This window comes from Ruditapes philippinarum, unplaced genomic scaffold (genome assembly GCF_026571515.1).
Source record: "Ruditapes philippinarum isolate M1 unplaced genomic scaffold, ASM2657151v2 ctg1839_1_1_1_1, whole genome shotgun sequence".
NCBI classification, from domain to species: domain Eukaryota; kingdom Metazoa; phylum Mollusca; class Bivalvia; order Venerida; family Veneridae; genus Ruditapes; species Ruditapes philippinarum.
In genome coordinates, this window is record NW_026860628.1 from 262,784 (window position 1) to 282,368 (window position 19,585).

Consider the following 19,585-nt stretch of genomic DNA (forward strand, 5'->3'; position numbering starts at 1 on the left):
GTTCTACTGTTCACATTTTTTAATTTACGTGCTTACTTTTACAAGATAATTATATCGGAACATATCCTCTATATACAGTGAAATAATCAATAAAATATGTTTAAAAATAACGAGTCTGCGAAAATTTTAAATGAGAAGGGGTACGCGACCCGGCGCACGATAACAGCACAATAAATGACGTTTATGACGTCGTAAAATGAAAACAAAATGTTTCAAGCGTCATCCCTTCTGAAAGAATTCTCCCTAGTGTTCTAGGTGTCTAAATCATGTAACTTTGACCACACCTCATATGTGTAGATGTAGCGAGAAAGAAAACGATCACATTCTTGTTCCACTCTTCGAAAAAAAAAGAAAAAAAAAAGCCCGATAGCCGGCCACTCTCCGCTTTGTCTCGTATTCTTGTATCTTATAGTAATCAATATAGATTAAGCAGGCATTAACTTATTATGATAATGAAAAGGCGATTAATAGAATTATTTTACACATATCATCTTACGTTCTTAAAATAATATGGTTATGTAAGTAAAATAACAATAGTTATCAACTGAAAACTATATTTTCCTACAAGGAACAGCGTATCATTTTTAAAAGAAAATCGAGGAAAAATATTAATAATTACAGTTAATCATTTTTAAATTAATTTATTGATAACACATAATTATATCTAGTTAAATGAAATAGAATTTTGTTTGAAACAAATCATTTCGGCAGAAGTGAATCAATAGACCAAACATGCCTGACAGTTCGTGAACTATTTACCGTCTATCATTTTGTAGCGCTTTTTCATTTGACGTCACTAACGCCCCGTCAATTTACCGCTATCATTCTCATCCTTTCCTGTTTGTGATCTCGTATGTGCAGTTTTTGAAGTGCTTGCGCAAGCTGAATTAAGTATCCTGATAGCCGATTAATTGTAATGTGTTAATTTTATGTTTTCATATGTATCTAAATGAGTATCGCCAATTTGTCGGCAAAGTTTAACGATCGCACATATTTTCAGTTTTTAACGAACGTCAAATTTCTACATTTAACGTTATGACCACTGCTGTTCAAAACTTGATGATTTAGCCATTTCATGTCTGAATGACGTTAAATTTGGGCATAATGTCACTTAAATATAATAAATTGTGTTGGTGGAATAAATAGGGAAAAAAAGAAAATAAATTATGAATAAGATAAAAGTTCAACTTAGTTTCAATAACTTTTTATGTGCTGCGCCGGGTGCGTGTTACCATGGTTATTCAATAACACAGGGAACACGCGTTAAGCACATGAATTCAATAATCTTATGCTTCAATTGAAGAAAACATTTTTCGATATTTGTACATATAAAAACATTCTAAATTAAAATTGAATATGAATAGTCCTATTACTTTTTGAACAACCCTCGTAACTTTATCCACTAGGTATTTATAAGATTTTATACTGCTTTAAGATATTATGAAGATAAACAAATTATGTGCACGCCATTTTCTATATTCGTTAGTCAGTCAGTTACCTTTATACCTGTATCATTAAAGTCATGTACTTGTTTTATTTTTTATGAAACTGTTTGTTACTTTCATACCAATATAAACCTTTTTGATAAACAATTAAATTGTAATGTTTCAGTTGCATTAAATGACTGCTCTGTTTACTCCTTTATACATATATTAACCAATAAGCCCCGAATGATATCAGGGAAAGTTTTCTTAAATTGTGTACTTTCGTTCGTTCGTCATTACACCCGTCTGTCCCTGACATATCATATCATCAATTACTTCTTGATACATAAAGTTAAAATACCGGGTCAACTAACTTAATAGAAGTTTAATCTGAAATTTGTTGATTTCAATTACAAAAAGGAATGTTTTTGTTTTGTTTTTTTGTCTAGAACTTAAATTTGACACTCACATTGGGGTTATATAATGGCTTAATGGACACGTTTTCAATAATATAGGAACACTGTAAGGTTTGAGGAATAAATTGTCTTTTTATACCCTCGAAACGAAGTTTGTGGGTAGGGGGGTTATATAGGAGTCACTCGGTGGGCGGTCGGTTGGTTGGTCGGTCGGTCCAGCCGTCCGTTGCATTTTCCTTGTCCGGAGCATAACTTGAAGACTAATGGTTCGAATTCAATACAACTTCATACAATGGCCAAGCACATTGAGAGGAAGTGCAGTGCACAAGAACCATAACTCCATCTTCACTAACTACAGAGTTATTGCCCTTTGTTACTTTTCCTTGTCCGGAGCATAACTTGAAAAGTACTGGTTGAAATTTAAAAAAAACTTCATACAATTGTTAAACACAATAAGGGGAAGTGTAGTGCACAAGAACCATAACTCTATCTAAAGTAATTACAGAGTAATTACCCTTTTGATAATTTTCCATTGCTTTCTTTTGTCCGGACCATATTTTGAAAACTAATGGTTTAAATTCAATTTAACTTCATACAATGGTCAAACACATTGAGGGAAAGTGCAGTGCATAAGAACCGTAACTTCATCTTGACTAATTACAGAGTTATTGCCCTTTGTTACTTTTCCTTGTCCGAAGCATAACTTAAAAACTACTAGTTGGAATTCAAAACATCTTCTCACAATGGTCAAGGACAATAAGAGGGAGTGCAGTGTACAAGAACCATAACTTTGTCTAAAGTTATTACAGAGTTATTGCTCTTTGTTACTTTTCCATTGCTTTTTTGTCCGGACCATTACGTGAAAACTAATGGTTGGAATTCAATATATCTTCATTCAATGGCCAAGCACACTGAGAGGAAGTGCAGAGCACAAGAACCATAACTCCATCTTGGCTAATTACAAAGTTATTGCCCTTTGTTACTTTTCCTTGTCCAGAGCATAACTTGAAAACTACGAGTGGAAATTCAATACAATTTCTTAAAATGGTCAAGCACAATAAGGAAATGTGCAGTGCACACAAACCATAACTCTGTCTAAAGTAATTACAGAGTTATTGCCCTTTGTTACTTTTCCATTGCTTTTTTTGTCCGGAGCATAACTTGAAAACTAATGGTTAGAACTCAATATTACTTCATTCAATGGTCAAGCACATTGAGAGGAAGTGCAGTGCACAAGAACCATAACTCCATCTTGACTAATTACAGAGTTATTGCCCTTTGTTACTTTTTCTTGTCCGGAGTATAACTTGAAAACTTCTAGTTGGAATTCAATACACTTTCGTACAATCTTCAAGCACATTAAGAGGAAGTGCAATGCATAAGAACAATAACAACATTTGATCAAATTACAGAGTTATTGCCCTTTGATACTTTTCCTTGTCAGGAGCATAACTTGTAAAGTACTGGTTGGAATTCAAAACATCTTCATACAATGGTCAAGCACAATAAGAAGAAGTGCAGTGCACAAGAACCATACCTCTCTCCAGAGTAATTATAGAGTAATTGCCCTTTGTTACTTTTCCATTGTTTTTTTCTTGTCCAAAGCATAACTTGAAAACTACTAGTTTGAATTCAATGCAATTTCATACAATGGTCAAGTATATTGAGAGAAAGCGCAAGGCACAGAAACCATAACTCTTTCTTGACTCATTTTAGAGTTTTTGCCCTTTGTTACTTTTCCTTCTCAAGTGCATAACTTGAAAATTAATGGTTGGAATTCAAAGAAACTTCATGCAATGGTCAAGGGCAGTGAGATGAAGTGCTGTGCACAAGAACCATAACTTTATTGCCCTTTGTTACTTTTTTGTCACTGCATAACTTAACAAGAGGGTCATGATGGTCATGAAATCGCTCACCTGTATAAAGGCCCCCGGGGCGGGGCCAATTTTAACCCAGGGGCTTTTATTTGAACAAACTTGGTAGACACCCATTTGAAGATGTTTCATGATAAATATCTAAGCTCTAGCTCTAAGAAGATTTTTTGAAAGTTTTTACTATACACATATAGGGAAAAACAATGATCCCCCTCTGGGCGGGCCAATTTTGTCCCCAGGGCTTTTATTTGAACAAACATGGTAGACACTCACTAGAAGATAATTCATGCTTAATATCTAAACTCAAGCTCTTTGAGTTTTTTAACAAGAGATTTTTTTGAGTTTTTACTATATACATATAAGGAAAATCAATGACCCCTGGGGCGGAGCCAATTTTAACCCCAGGGCCCTTATTGAACAAAAATGGTAGACACACATTGGAAGATGTTTCATAAATATCTAAATATCTTAGCTCTAGCTCTTAAGGTTTTTTAAAAGAAGATTTTATAAGTTTCAACTATATACATAAAGGGAAAAACAACGGCCCCCTGGTGGCCATGATAGCCCTGAAATCGCTCACCTGAATATAAAACCATCCATGAACAAGAATAATTTTGACAGGGCTTTTATTTAAACAAACTTGGAAGACATTCATTAAAAGATCTTTCATGCAAATATCTAAGCTCTTGCTCCTTAAGTTTTTTAAAACAAGATTTTTTTTAACTTTTTCTATTTTATATATACAGAAATCAATGACCCCCAAGGTGGGCCAATTTTGACCCAAGGGCTTTTATTTTAACAAACTTGGAAGACACCTACTAGAAGATATTTCATGATTAATATCTAATTTCTAGGTCTTTTAAAGAGAGGATTTCTTTCAATTTTTACTACATACATATAAGGAAAATAGCCCCCGGGCGGGCCAATTTTGACCCCAGGGCTTTAATTTGAACAAACTTGGTAGACACCCACTAGAAGATGTTTCATGCCAAATAGCTAAGCTCTAGCTCTTTTGGTTCTTTAAAAGAAGATTTTTTTAAGTTTTTACTATATGCATATAGGGAAAATCAATGACCCCCTGGGGCGGGGCCAATTTTGACCCCAGGGCTTTTATTTGAACAAACTTGGTAGACGCCCATTAGAAGATGTTTCATGCTTTGTGACAGGTGATCTAAAAACTAGTAGTTGAAATTCAATACAACTTCATACAATGATCAAACGCAATGAGAGGAATTGCACTGTACAATAACCATAACTCCATCTTCAGTATTTGTAGAGTTTTTGCCCTTTGTTCCTTTTCCTTGTCAGGTGCATAACTAAAAACTAATGTTTAGAATTCAATGAAACTTCATTCAATGGTCAAGCGCAATGAGAGGAGGTGCAACATACAAGAACTACAACTATCTTTAATTGCCTAAAACCATAACTCTATTTCAGTTCTTGTGCAAGGTATTCTGTTACAAGTAACTTCTTCATTTTCCAAGCAGTCTTGTGGGGGTATTAATCACATTAAGTTATAGTTCTAGTGTACTTTCCATTCATGATTTGTTTATTAAAGAAGAAAAGGTCGCTTTGAAATGTCGCTCCCTACATTCTTTCAGATATGTTAATATATTTTCTATCCTTGAAGATCGTTCGGCACGACATAATTATTTTGTTTGTGGTATTTCTAGTGTCTTCTTCTTGACATTTTTTCTGTGCGGTTTCAGTATTCCTACTTGTTTTACTCTAAGGATATGTTGTCTGCTTTTAAAATATTTCTTTTGGCGGCTTGTCAGTGATATGCAGGCCTTTTAACCTTAATCATCTTTCAAAATTCAATTTTATCAAGTTTTACCGCCGTATAAACACATGTACGGACGTTTCTTAATTTAAAAATTTCACTAATTCATGTTAATGTCTCGCGAACGCTCACAGATAAAAAAACATACAAAGATATGCACGTATTGGTGTTCAATACAGCTTTTAATGACTAATCTTAGCAATATTTAAATGTATTTTGTTTAATTTTATGTAATACTGTATGACCAGATGAATATGAATTGGTCTGGCTAACGAACAATTTCAAAGTCCATTGAACTAAACATAGACTAAGAGCAAGCCATGCCAGAAAAAAGCGAACACACTCCTCATTTGGATTGGATAAATGATACCAAACCAAATTTTTTTAAAAAAAAATAAAATTGGCATATTAAACTTTATAAAGGGTTCCTTTAAAGGTAAGGGGCCCTAAAAAGAATAGTTCCATACTAAGTTAGTAGCAGGCGATTATTTGGGAAAACCACAATTCCGGAGGGGGCCTTTTTCTTTAAGCATGACTTTGATAAGGATCCAAAAAAAGTTACCGCCAAAAATTGGATCGGCGATCAACTCGTCTCGGCAAAAGGTATATTTCACCACTTACAGTTTATTTTTTTATAGAGTAAAAACATTAGTTAAAATACACGGTTGCCACAAGTCATAAATATGAGGAAAGTTCAATGAATAATAATAAACTATTTGAGGTTTTGAAATGATTTTATCTTAAAAAATTGCCAAGAGTTTTGTTTACTAGCAGTACTTTAATAATATAAAAGAATAATGATGTTGTTTCCGTGTATGATTTTGGTATACATGTTTACTATTTTATTTCATTTCACCAATTTATACATTTCTAGCACCAACATGTATTCTGATTAAACCGGATGGGAAAACGTTGGATTCATTCGGATATAAGGCGGAGACCAAGTATGCGGAACTTGCAACTTCCGGAGATTTAAGATGATGCTTTATGATAAGATGGTAATCCTTATAATCTGTTCTTGGATACTGCATATTTAGATATGTTTATATTAATATTTTTGCTACAATTTGCATGCAATGTGATGTCGAATTTTTCTGTTTGCTTCGTTGGGTTTTAATTTTTACCGACACCGTAATGTTTACATGGAAATTTTCAGCATCTGAGTAGAAACCTAGGCCTTCCGAACCAAACGCTAATTGAATAGCTTCCAAACAGTCCAAGTTATCTGACGAGATTCGAACCTAAAGCGGTGCGTGGCTAGCGCTGTGTGATGAGATATAAATATTACTAGTATTAAATATCCAGGAACGTTTCTTTAGAACTTTGTCTTTTTTTTTAAAAAAAAAAACATAAATAGACCAATTCTAAGAAGGTAATATTCGTCTTTGATGTCTTTATTGTTACACACGAATCATCTTTGTTAATTTCTTTCTCATATCAATACATGTATATTAATTGCTGAAACCTATTGCGGCCGTTTTGAGTTAAAAGTTAGAAGGAAACTTTTGAAACCTAGATATTAGATCTTTGACCTTATAACATGGATCTTAGTAGAACTTATGTCTTAGTTCTTAGAACTAGAGGTTCCGTAAAGACAGGAAAACGCCATATTGACTGCGAGATAGACATGAAGATGTATGTGAGGTAGTAAACTTCTAATTCTATTTCTTTAATTTTTATATTTTTCACAAATTACAGAGATAGAGTACCTACCTGTTTGTCCGCGCATACAAACACACGTCCTAACTAGTCTGAACGGCAGGCGCATGTTCAGAAGTATCGCGTGAAAATCAGTTGTTATGGTCCTTCTGATCAAAAGGCCAACGCAAAGGCCGATACATCGAACTTTCTAACACTGATACGTTTCTGTGCCGTTATATCTGAAAAATTGTTGAAGCAATGATTGTGTTGAATCAGTTCCTCTATCGCAATAAAGGAGCATAGGGGCAATTCCTATTTTGTTTAATTTGTCAGGGTAGTATGACGCTATCACTCTGGGCGAGTTGTTGCTAATTGATACTTCGAGCCATAAAATGAGTTCACTCAACAGATCGCTACGTGGATGCAGGATCAACATGACTACAAGAAAACTTCAATGTGACAATTAAATGCCATTCCATAAAAAGCGGCGTATGATCCCGAAGTATAAAAATGATTGTGCCCTAAACGAGAAAATAATAGGCGGAACTAAACAAAATGGAATTTTGAAAGGGGATCCGAGGTTATGAAGCCTGGATATCACAGATAAGCGGTCAAAATACCAATTTAAAAAGCAGGCCACATATCCTAAGGGTGATTATACAGTATTCAAGTATGGAATACTGGAACCACACAAGCAGAAAAAGCCAAACTGAAAGAACTAAAATACCACAAGCACAACAATTATGTCGTGTTGAACATTCTTTAAGGATTGTTACTGGTGTAATAACAAACAGCCAAATTCCAAATTTCCATGTCAATTTAGAGACCATTATCGTCGTCCGGAAAGGAATGAAGAAGATTATGCAATAGGAAAGTTAATCAAATTATTTTAATACACATAAGAAAACCGACATTTTTTAATTATTTCAAAACTAACAGATACACAATTTTAAATACTGTTCTAAATTTGATAAGTGGGGAATTACATAAATACAGGCAACAGATATCATTTTCATAAATTTTATCCCTCATCGTAGAATTTTTTGATAGCAAGGTTCGGCTAAAATATCTAAAACTGGCTAAAATAGCCAATAATAGAGTTTGTCCCAGTCTGTTGAAGATCGATTGGACGACATTTGCCTCCTATTGAAATTGACTGTTTTATTTACCCGGCCCTAGTATATTAGATATAATCACTAAATCTTTTAATGCATTAGCTGTATCTCTGCAATTCTTTGAATTGAAAAATGAAATGAAGGAAATATAAAAAAAAGTTCATTTCACATACATCTTCTTGTCCATCTTGCAGTTAATATGGCGTTTTCCCGCCTTTAAGAGCTAAGACCTCAGTTCTAAGATTTAACATCTTAGTTCTAACTACTAACTCAAAACGGCCTCAATGGGCTTCCTAAATTAATGTCTACCTGTTTCTATAAGACAGTACATGTGTGAAAATGTAACAACATTTCAGTGATTTCATGTAACCATTGAAATGATTATGCAAATGATGCATTCCCATATTTGGCCAGTGGTTAGTTAAAATTATCAAGAGATTACACAAAATACCTGACACAAAATACCGAATTAAAAACTTTCCCTGTAGCTTACATGTCACGACTATGAATACATTAGGCTTTTACATCCAAATATCATTAAATACAGGTAAATAATAATTCTTACATTTCGTGATATATATATATATATAATATATATATATATTATATATATATATATATATATATATATATATATATATATATATATATAATGTAAAATGACCAAACAATAATAAATTCATAATTTTCTATATATTATGCTAAAATTTATCTATATAATCAGTTCAATGAAAACTAAAGCTTTTCGTTAGCTTTCGACATTTATTCTTCTCCAGAAAAAAATTGACATTTATCGGAATTTTATATTAACAATCGTATACAGAGCTTCCTCTATTCATTTCTAAATATTATATTGCATTTGTTCTGCAAACAAATTGAAATAACTTTAAAGTATTATCTAAAAAAATGCAATATTTCAAAATCAAACACCGTAATGTAAAGATATAAAATATATCTCTTTTGATTTATTTTTAATTCAATAGCAGTTAGAATGCAGCTTGTATAGAAATTTCATGGAAATGGCAAATTCTTTTTAAGACACTCAGCCGTTTCGATTATAAAAAAAACCCAGATATTTATTATCTAGAAAATTCAAAGGCACGTCATGCTTGAAGATGAAACAGGAAAAAGGTTACCTGCAAAAACAGTGTTCTCACTTGCAATTGAGTTGCTTAAGCGAGATCTTCTGGAAGATTGTCACAAACAACTTGCAGATGACTTATCAGAAGATGATATTAAATGGGTTCTAACAGTGCCTGCAATTTGGAATGATGGAGCAAAACAGTTTATGAGAGAAGCGGCAGAACAAGTCAGTAAATAGTTTCATTTTTTAGCTCGACTTTTCTATGAAAAGGGGAGCTATCCTACTCGCCCCGGCGTCGGCGTCGGCGTCGGCGTTAGCGTCGGCGTTGGCGTCACACCTTGGTTAAGTTTTTCGTACCACCCCACTTTATTTCAGAAGTATTACAAGTATGGCTTTGAAACTTACCATACTTGTTCACCATCATAACCTCCATCTACAGACAAGAGTACATAACTCTGTCAAGGTTTTTGACAGAATTATGGCCCTTTTTTGACTTAGAAAGTGTATTGAGCTTGGTTAAGTTTTTTGTACCACCTCACTTTATTTCAAAACCATTGGAGGTATTGCTTTGAAACTGACCATACTTGTTTACCATCACGACCTTCATCAACAGACAAGAGGACATAACTCTGTCAAGGTTTTTTGACAGAATTATGCCCCTTTTTGACTTAGAAAATACATTGAATATGGGTAAAATCCACTTATTGCCTTAACCCTTTGAGATATTGCTTTGAAACTTTTAATGCTATTTCACATCATTACCCCCATCTGTACGCAAGAGAAGGTAACTCTGTCAAGGATTTGTTTTAAAAATTAAGGCCTTTTATCGACTTAGAATCTTGGTTAAGTTTTTAGTACCAGTCCACTTTTTGACTGAACTGTTTGAGATATTAATTTGAAAGTTGGAATACTTGTTTACAATCATGATTCCCAAACATGTCCAGGAGAAGGTAATTCTGTCAAAGATTTTATTTGAATTATGGCCCTTAACTGTCAATGTTTTGTATTATAGGCAAGCACTAAAAAACTTAAAAAATCTAAAAAAATTCATTCCTATCCACTTGTTCACTTTACCATAAATTATGTCATATAAACATTGCTGTAATATTCAAGGGTATCAAACAACTAGTTCACTTTAAAAATACAGAGATTCTTGTATTGCCTTTTACTGCAAAAACTTTTTTTATTGGCAAGCAATAAAAAAGTCGAGCGCGCTGTCTTACGGACAGCTCTTGTTAAAAGCATATTGTCATTTCAAATAGTTTGATCCGGATGTCAGTTTAGTGACATGGGTCAAATATATTAAATAATTACTACTTTTTTACAATGTTTATATGTATCAAGATTTATTCAATAAGAATTTGATAAAATGACAAGTGTGGTAAACAACATTAAAAACTATCTTACTAAATAACATTGGAAACTATGTTACAGGCTGGTATTCCAAGGTCACAGTTAAAGATTGCACTTGAACCGGAAGCAGCCTCTCTTTACTGTCGATATTTGCCCGTTCAGAAAGGCCATGAAGAAAATTCCTTAGCTTCATTTAAACCGGGAACGAAGTATATTGTCTTAGATGCTGGAGGTAGATCTTTCAAATAATGTTATTACCCTGCTGTCATCGCGACTTGACTAAGTTTAGAGACAAGTGCACAATTCTATTTTAAACATTTGAGAATTGTTTTTTATAAAAATAAGTTTAATATGTTTAATATGTTTATGAAATGTTCATTGCGTCTATATGGTATTGTTGCACGTGAAACACTTAAACCACGCGCAATATATTACCATCATAAGAAAATCATGTTCATGTAAGCCATGTACAATGACGTCTTTACACTAAAATAGTTTGATATACAAATGATAATGAATAAGCATAAGTTTAATACTAAATTTCTTGAACCAGTTGAATATAATCAAGGCTCTGACGAAAAGTAAATTGTTAAATTCAACACATTCAATAAGTTTAGTATTGACACTACACAAGTATTTGTTATAGAGAAGAGCAGACTTTATTTATGATTCAAAAATAATTATTGCTCTTCAGCAACGGCAAGGACACAGGTTTACGAATTGTATAATACGCTCAAAGAAGAATAAAGTTTTCCAATCAAATAACGTTTCTTTAGAACCTGTCTAGGCTCTTGTTCACTCTAAAGTATGTATTCAATTGATTTTCCGTGTAAACTGACCAGCTAAAGTTCAATACTAGTCACCAAACGACTTTCTTAAAAGTTATCATAGAACTTGAAACCATCAAGAAAATTGATTAAACTTGGTATGATTCAGAGATAATACAGTACAGTTCTGTTTGGATATCCCTATATTCACCACCATAGTCAAAAGCTATCGACAGACGATTGCTTGTAGGGAGAGAAAATTTATACATTTTCACGCCCATCATTATGCCTGAACCCGCACTGTACGAGGCTAGGTTGTTTTTGACAAAAACATTATTGTTTTAATTTGAAAAAAAGAAAACTTCCAAAATACTTGTATGAAACAAATATATTAGTAAATTGCCTTTGAAAAAGAATGCCGCGTTCACGAAATCATTGCTAAACAGGCAAAACCCTACTTAAAATAGCAGAATAATATATTGGTCATAAACATTTTATTCTATTTACTTATACTTCGTATGCATGTGTGTTAAAACAGAAAGATTCCTAGTTACCACTCTTTCGAGAATCGCTCATCAAATTATGGGACCAATATAATTTTCTTATTAAAATATTTTTCAAGAATAGTCAAGATATAGCTTTATGTCCTTGCCTCGGAAACAAATAAGTTTTTCTTTCCTTAGAAAGGACAGACATGGGTTTTATAAATTTTGAATAATAATTTTATAGAATGTTACATGCGGAGAGAAGACTGCTGAATATTATTTGTCATAAAAGTAACAAAATGTTAGCAAAGTTGTATATTCACTTCCATACAAAATCAATATAACTTTAGTAACTGAAACAAAAGATGGGTCAGATAATTGGTAAATGAGTAACTTTATGAAAACTCTATGAGAACATTAAAAAAAAAAGCTTTTGAGAAATAAAAATAAAAGCATTTCCGGGGCATAATGAGCCTTTATGAGGATGACTTTTCAACGGCGTCTGTTACTTAAGAAATAATATATCCAAAACAGTGATTTTATCGTTCAATAACATCACTGTTTGGAGTTCGTACGCGAGGAATTATATCACACGAGGGCGTAGCCCGAGTGATATAATGATGCACATCCGAACGACAAACACTTACAATGATGTTATCAAGCGATAAAATCACCGATTTGGATATATCATTTAGATTCTAACACGACATCAACAAATGAATACTGCCGTACCTGATATTAAGCTAAATTGCTCCTGATATGTTTCCGTTTTTATTTTCACTGCGTCACAATTTTAGTGGTTACGTCACGGGTATAATGGTCACGTCATATGTCTAAATATAGAACGTCAAACTGTAATTTTATTGCATAATAACACACACTTTCGGTTCTTCTATGTTCAAGAGCAATAATTGTCAGGCGAAAACTTCTGCAAAAAGAAACTTTAAAACTTTTAATTTATGGTTGCATAGAAATTAAAACTGGATTATATTTATTTCAAGAAAATTGAGCATTTAAGACATTACTACACAAAAATGGTTTCATCGTGTTTGTGTATTTTTACAGACTTTAGGCGATTTTAGGCGAACGAATGTTGACGAAGTAACTTTATTCCATCTTTTACAGATCCAAATTTTACATGTAGCTTGGAATATACCATACTGTACGTGTTTTCAAAATTTTGTATTTGTTTGTCATGACATATGAATAAAGAATATACTTGTTTAAAATTTATTAGGCAAGACTTAGAAAAAAGAAGGGAGATGCTCTGCCGAGCCATTCAATTGTTTTTCGTGCCAAGCCTTGTAAATGTTATTCAAGCCTGGTATTTTTCTTTTTATAACAAAAAACCTTATTAGTGTCCAACTTTATTTGTCATCCAATGGAAACGCTGTATTTCTTCAAAATAATGAGTGTTAATTTTCATAGAAGAACAAAAGTGTCGATACTATATCAAATACTGTTCATAGTCGCCTTCTATTTTTCATAGTGCTTCATAGTATCGCGTTTGTAAAAATAGTCATTTGCATAAATTTGCACATGCGCTTTCGTGGGCCGCTTTTGAATATTAATTAAGTAAAAATGACGTCAAAAGGTCAACCTACATTATTTTTGCATTTATTGATAAAGGATATACATGCAGTTTAGATTTAAATCGACGTCTTTGCGAAAAAAGATACTGCATGTGTTAAAATAAAAACCAATACAAAAAGTCAATTCATATTTTTATTTTACGATTGTAGAAAAAGGTCTTAATTAATTTGTAACTAAGACAGGCGCGTAGCTAGCCTATAAAGAATGTGGATTCAAAATAATCTGGGGGGTCAGGGGGCATGCCCCCCCCTGAAAATTTTGAAATAAATGGTGCAATTTGGTGCGTTTTGGGGCCTCCGGAGAGCTTTCTTGACCAACGAAAGTCCATTTATTTTAGATGAAAAAAATGACGAGCGTTGTGTTTACCAGAAATGTTTTTTTCATAAAAATTCCATGTATCAATATAACTTATCTACCAAGAAGGAACTATTTCAAAAATGCAGAGTAATACGACAAATGCACCAGAATTTTTCACATTTGCATCATGAATTCACTGATTCAGGTTGGTTAGTTCAAAATGTTGTCAGTCTCGCTAGAATCGGTTCACAGACATGGTCAAACATGTCATTACTCAACAAACAGACCGAAACAAATAAACACTAGGCATACATAGTAACATTTTAGTTATATTACCTCTTTTCTATCGCTGATTCTGCTGATGACTTCTTTAAGAACTCGATGTAAACATTTGTTTACATTTCGAAAATACGGCGCGTGCAAACTTCCGACTTTGAAGAGCTGCAAAAGCCGACATTAACTTTTCAAAAAAAATACTACGGTATGGTGTACGATTTAGGCTATATGATTTATAAAGTATTCAGTGTGGTAATTATCAGATCTGGCGAACGCGGCTGAATTTCAAACCACATTTTTTTTACTAAAAAATTTTGTTTTTGTCAAAATAATGTGGATTCAGCTGCGTACTCGCGTATAGGCAGCTATGCGCCTGTAAGAGGAAAGTCACGTGTGTCTAATCACTTTTTTTTTCGGTAGACAGAAAGTGAAAGTAGACATTATTTTTTTTTGGAAAAAATATTACGTGACCTCGTGTTAACACATGACAATTAGTGTATACATGTATAAATCATATAAGATATTAGCTACTGAGTATTGATCAGTTGTCCAATTCATCAAAGTGTATAAATCATATCAGGTAACAATTATCCAACTAATCATTTTTTTTTTTTTGAAAATAAATTTATGTTTCAATATCGAGCAAATGAAAACTCGCATCAGCCATATGCCGCAATTGAAACACAAGGCAAAGTGACGTAAATCATGCATATTTAAAAGGTCAAATTTTAAACCAACCATTCAGGTAATTGTTTTGTAAAGCGGACTGGTAGTGACGTAATAAAATGAATATTAATGAGGCCAAATAAAGTTTGACACTAAATATGTTAGTATTCATCCGTAGCTGTTCTACAGAAACTAGAAACATTCTCCTGTCGCTATCGCTCCCGTCGAAGTTTCTAATTTCTGTAGAACAGCACGGATGAACACTAACATATACAAAGAATCTCTTAAGTTCATCTCGTGTGCAACAATATACAAAATGACATATCGACAAGAAATAGTCCCGAAAATGTTTTAGTCTTGAAATTGCAAGAGAGATTACATCAGTTATTAAAACATAGGCAGGGGAAGATATTTATCTTATTTGAATTTATATTGATGAAGTGTCTACGGTGGCACAAAGGTGGCATGTGTGTTTTTTTATTTATCTCGTGGCCACGAGATACTATGTCGTGGCCACGAGTTATTAAGTCGTAGCCACGAGATAGCTAAGTCTTAGCTAGGAGATACTATGTCGTGGCCACGAGTTACTAAGTCGTGGCCACGAGATAGCTATACGTGGCCACGAGTTACTAAGTCATGGCCACGTGATACTATGTCGTGGCTACGAGAAAGCTAAGCCGTGGCCACGAGTTACTATGTCTTGGCCACGAGTTACTAAGTCGTGGCCACGAGTTACTAAGTCGTGGCAACGAGATACTATGTCGTGGCCACGAGATAGCTAAGTCGTGGCCACGAGATACTATGTCGTGGTCACTAGTTACTTAGTCGTGACCACAAGATAGCTAAGTCGAGGCCAAGAGATACTATGTCTGGGCCACGAGTTACTAAGTCGTGGCCACGAGATAGCTAAGTCGTGGCCACGAGATAATTTACTAGTCAGAATACACTATATATATCATAAATTTTTTAAACTATTACTTTAACATGCAACAATAATCTTTGAAAATACTTAAGATACTTGTCTTTAAGATCATATTAGAAAGTTACTTCCAAGGCCAATCAGACATTAATTTTGACTATAGGTCTTTGTTGGGCAAGTTTGTGATCGAATTGTTCAGTTTGTACGTACCACGGCCTGTTAACCTTGTTTATACAAAAACATGAGAAGGAATTAGTCCTGGTTTATTTTATTTGTAAGGGACATTGCCCATGGACAATAATAGCCTATAAGGTAAAATCCTTGTCTGATGAATAATTTAGAAAGGATAAGCCATGGTTAATGTAACCAAAAAAGATCATTGCACCTCATCGGTAGATGACATCTAATAACTTCGAGGTCATTGTGTCAAAAATCAGGGTCACAGTGACTCTAAATGTAAAATTATTGACAAGTCAATAAGTTGTATATATGACACTTTTACAAGCTGGTGAAGAAGGGTCATCCTTGTACTATAGCACATGTCTAGTTTATTAGGGAAATTCACATAAATGGTGTAATCTGATTGGTTTTTTATCTCGTGGCCACGACATAGTATCTCGTGGCCACGACTTAGCTGTCTCGTGGAACCGACTTAGCTATCTCGTGGCTACGACTTAGTAACTCGTGGCCACGACATAGTATCCAGTAGCCACGACTTAGCTATCTCCTGACCATTACTTAGTAACTTGTGGCCACGACATAGTAACTCGTGGCCACGACTTAGCTATCTCATGGTCACAACTTAGTAACTCGTGGCCACGACATAGTATCTCGTGGCCACGACTTAGCTATCTCGTGGCCACGACTTAGTAACTCGTGGCCACGACATAGTATCTCGTGGACACGATTTAGCTATCTCGTGGCCACGACTTAGTAACTCGTGGCCGCGACATAGTATCTCGTGGCCACGAGATAAATTAAAACACGCACATGTCACCTTTGTGCCATCGTAAGTCTCTGATAAACTTGCGGTGACTAATAAAACTAAGTTTTAAGACAGTGCATGTTATCAACAGAAATCAATGAATTGACATGATGAAAAGCCATTGCTATATATTTGATAAAATGTGCAATTAATATGACACAAAAACAATACTAATACGTGGAAATAAATGAATAAAAAGAACAACAAACTTCTGTGCTACATTTGAACTTCAATGTAACATATTGATATGTAATCCCACAATTATAAATGGAAACTGAACAAGTCCAACTAAGAAACTTAGAGGATTATTGAATATTACGCTATGGAGAATAGTGCAATGTACTTTTATAAATATTTATGAATTACATGTAAAATCCAGGAAGTTTTTTTTTTTCTTTTTTCAATCGTCTGTTGCGAAGTAACCACATTTAGTCTGTTTTTAAGGAACTAAAATAGAAATTAAAGAGAGATATATGAATAACAGAAAAAAGCAAGTTAGACTGTTTTGTGAATTCATTCATAAAATTTTGGGATAGAAACTCAAAATCATTAAGCCATCTATATGCCCTGAAAATGCAAATCATGATGCTTCAAACAAACAATTCTTAAAAATAGTCTCGATTTACGAGTTATGTCATATTACTTAATACTTGAATAGGTTTTATTGATATATATTACTAAACAATCAGCTATATTTGTTCTTGTTTGATTTTCGCAAATACAATATAAATTTACACTGGAAATAAACAGAAAAAAGAGCTTTTTACAATGATTTTTCCATTTTTCCTTGGTTACCGCTATGCGTTTTGGCAATATTCAAATGCTATACTAAAATCTACCTAGATAAAGCATAAATTTTGCCTTGTATTTATATCGGTCACCATCTATTTCAATGTCATTTCAGCATGGCTTATTACTAGTTATTACCAAAATCTTTTATCTCGATTTCTATTTAAAGCAATAAAATGATATCTCAAAACTTATTTTTATGTTTATTCATTTTAAAGGAGGCACTATTGAATATCACGGTTCATCAAGTCATTGTAGATGGTAAACTCCGAGAGTTACACAAAGCTAGTGGGGGGGGCCTGGGGAGGAACTATGGTAGACAAAGCCTACGAACGATTCCTTTCAGATATAGCAGGTATCTACGATTTTCATTAAGTTTTATACAAAATATTTTAAGCATATTACTATACTGTATAAAGCACTCAATCCCTCACAACAGAAAAATGCAAAACATTCATAAAAACGTCTTCATCTACTTATAATAAAAATGAGGCAAATTTGCCAAAAATGATGGTTTGATGCAGATGCTACGGTTCGCATTGCTCGAATGCACTTACAAAAGATTTCAGTTCATATATTATGAAATTACCTGTGTACGTGAACACTGTGTTTGATAGGTTGATATCACCAGCTGGTAAAATCTACCTAATTTTCACAATTTTTAATTTGATAATTAAACAGTTGTCTATGCTTAAAGCGATCATATTTCTAATATTCAATCTATTTATATAGGGCCAGAGACCTTTCAGCAGTTTAAGGAAGAGCACATGGATGATTATAGTGATCTGCTCCGAACGTTTGAGGTCAAGAAACGGGAAACGTCACCAGGTCATTCAGGCAAAGTGACATTTCGCATACCGCCGACATTTGCTGAAACTATCAAAGATGCTACTGGATTGTCGATACATGACAAAATCTTGTCATCACCTTTCAATGGACAGGTTTCATACGTAAGCGGTAAAACTAGAGTTGATGGTCAAATTGCTCAGTCATTTTTCAAACAATCAGTAGATAGTATTGTACAGCATTTAGAGTCGTTATTGGGAGAAAGGCTGAATAAAGAATATACAGCTATTGTTATGGTTGGTGGATTTTCGGAGTCAAACATTCTTCAAGATGCTGTCAAATGCGCATTTGGAAGAAGGTACAATGTAATTATACCAGAAGGGGCTGGTTTAGCTGTCTTGAAAGGGGCCGTTATTTTTGGTCATCAGCCAAGCACAATCTCCGAGCGCATATGCAAGTACACATATGGACAGAAAGTTTGCCATGAAACAACTAGTGCTTGTAATCATCCCCCGACCAGGACAAAATGGGTTGTTGGAAAATTACACTGTTCTGATATTTTCGAGAAACACATAACAATTGGACAGACTGTAAAATTAGAAGAAGAACAAATGGAAATGATCACAAGCCCTTGTTCTGCTGACCAAACAACTATTGGTGAGACAATATATGCATCAAAATTGTCTGAACCCCGTCTAATCACTGAACCAGGTTGTATCAAAATAGGCCATTTTGAAATACATATTCCAGATACTTCACTAGGTACAGATAGAAAATTCGGAACAATGTTTATATTTGGTGACAAAGAGATTGCCGTAAAAACTGAAGATAAACAAACAGGACAAGTTCACATTAACTCAATCGACTTTTTAGAATGATATTTGTTCTGTATTCCTTGTCTGGTAAAGTGAAGATTTTCTTTGTTTAAAACTATTTTTAGTTACGCATATTGTTGTTTTCAATCAATCCAAATAATCATTTGTAAATGAGTTCGACCTGTTTTCCATTGACTGGTTCTATGACGTGGTAAAGAATGAAAATTATTTAACTTTTATCTTCCTTTAATCTATTGCGTATGCTATGATTATAAGTTTCAGTTTTATTTAAGTTCTTTATTTCTTAAGGTGTTTACTTCAAACTTTAAATATAAGTTTCTGGTCATCAACCACATCATATGTGACAAGGTTTACAACTCTAGCACAAAAATTATCAGTATTACCTCCCTTGAACTTAGAATTTTTATGAAAAAAAAAAATGTTGTCTTTTTAATAACTTCTTTATTTCCTAATGTATCTACTTCAAAAATTCATATATATGTTTTTACTTATTATC

General features: G+C 33.6%; 2 protein-coding genes across 2 annotated transcripts; both read left to right on the forward strand.

The window, feature by feature from the left end:
- Positions 1 to 9,354: 9,354 nt before the first annotated feature.
- On the forward strand, positions 9,355 to 10,939 carry LOC132712833 (heat shock 70 kDa protein 12A-like). The gene is made up of 2 exons (XM_060695270.1): positions 9,355 to 9,562; positions 10,772 to 10,939. The coding sequence occupies exons 1-2, from the start codon at positions 9,359 to 9,361 to the stop codon at positions 10,937 to 10,939; spliced, it is 372 nt and encodes a 123-aa protein (XP_060551253.1). The 5' UTR covers positions 9,355 to 9,358.
- A 6,759-nt stretch (positions 10,940 to 17,698) lies between these two features.
- LOC132712831 (heat shock 70 kDa protein 12A-like) lies at positions 17,699 to 19,313 on the forward strand. Its single transcript, XM_060695267.1, has 2 exons — positions 17,699 to 17,822; positions 18,200 to 19,313. The coding sequence occupies exons 1-2, from the start codon at positions 17,726 to 17,728 to the stop codon at positions 19,129 to 19,131; spliced, it is 1,029 nt and encodes a 342-aa protein (XP_060551250.1). The 5' UTR covers positions 17,699 to 17,725; the 3' UTR covers positions 19,132 to 19,313.
- Positions 19,314 to 19,585: the final 272 nt, after the last annotated feature.

What these genes read in the sequence shown, in the direction of transcription:
- LOC132712833 (XM_060695270.1), top strand. Translation starts at nt 9,359, where the DNA reads ATGCTTGAAGATGAAACAGGAAAAAGGTTACCTGCAAAAACAGTGTTC. An exon ending in TGAGAGAAGCGGCAGAACAA is followed by an intron (nt 9,563 to 10,771) that starts GTCAGTAAATAG and finishes ACTATGTTACAG; the next exon opens with GCTGGTATTCCAAGGTCACA.
- LOC132712831 (XM_060695267.1), top strand. Translation starts at nt 17,726, where the DNA reads ATGGTAAACTCCGAGAGTTACACAAAGCTAGTGGGGGGGGCCTGGGGA. An exon ending in ATTCCTTTCAGATATAGCAG is followed by an intron (nt 17,823 to 18,199) that starts GTATCTACGATT and finishes CTATTTATATAG; the next exon opens with GGCCAGAGACCTTTCAGCAG.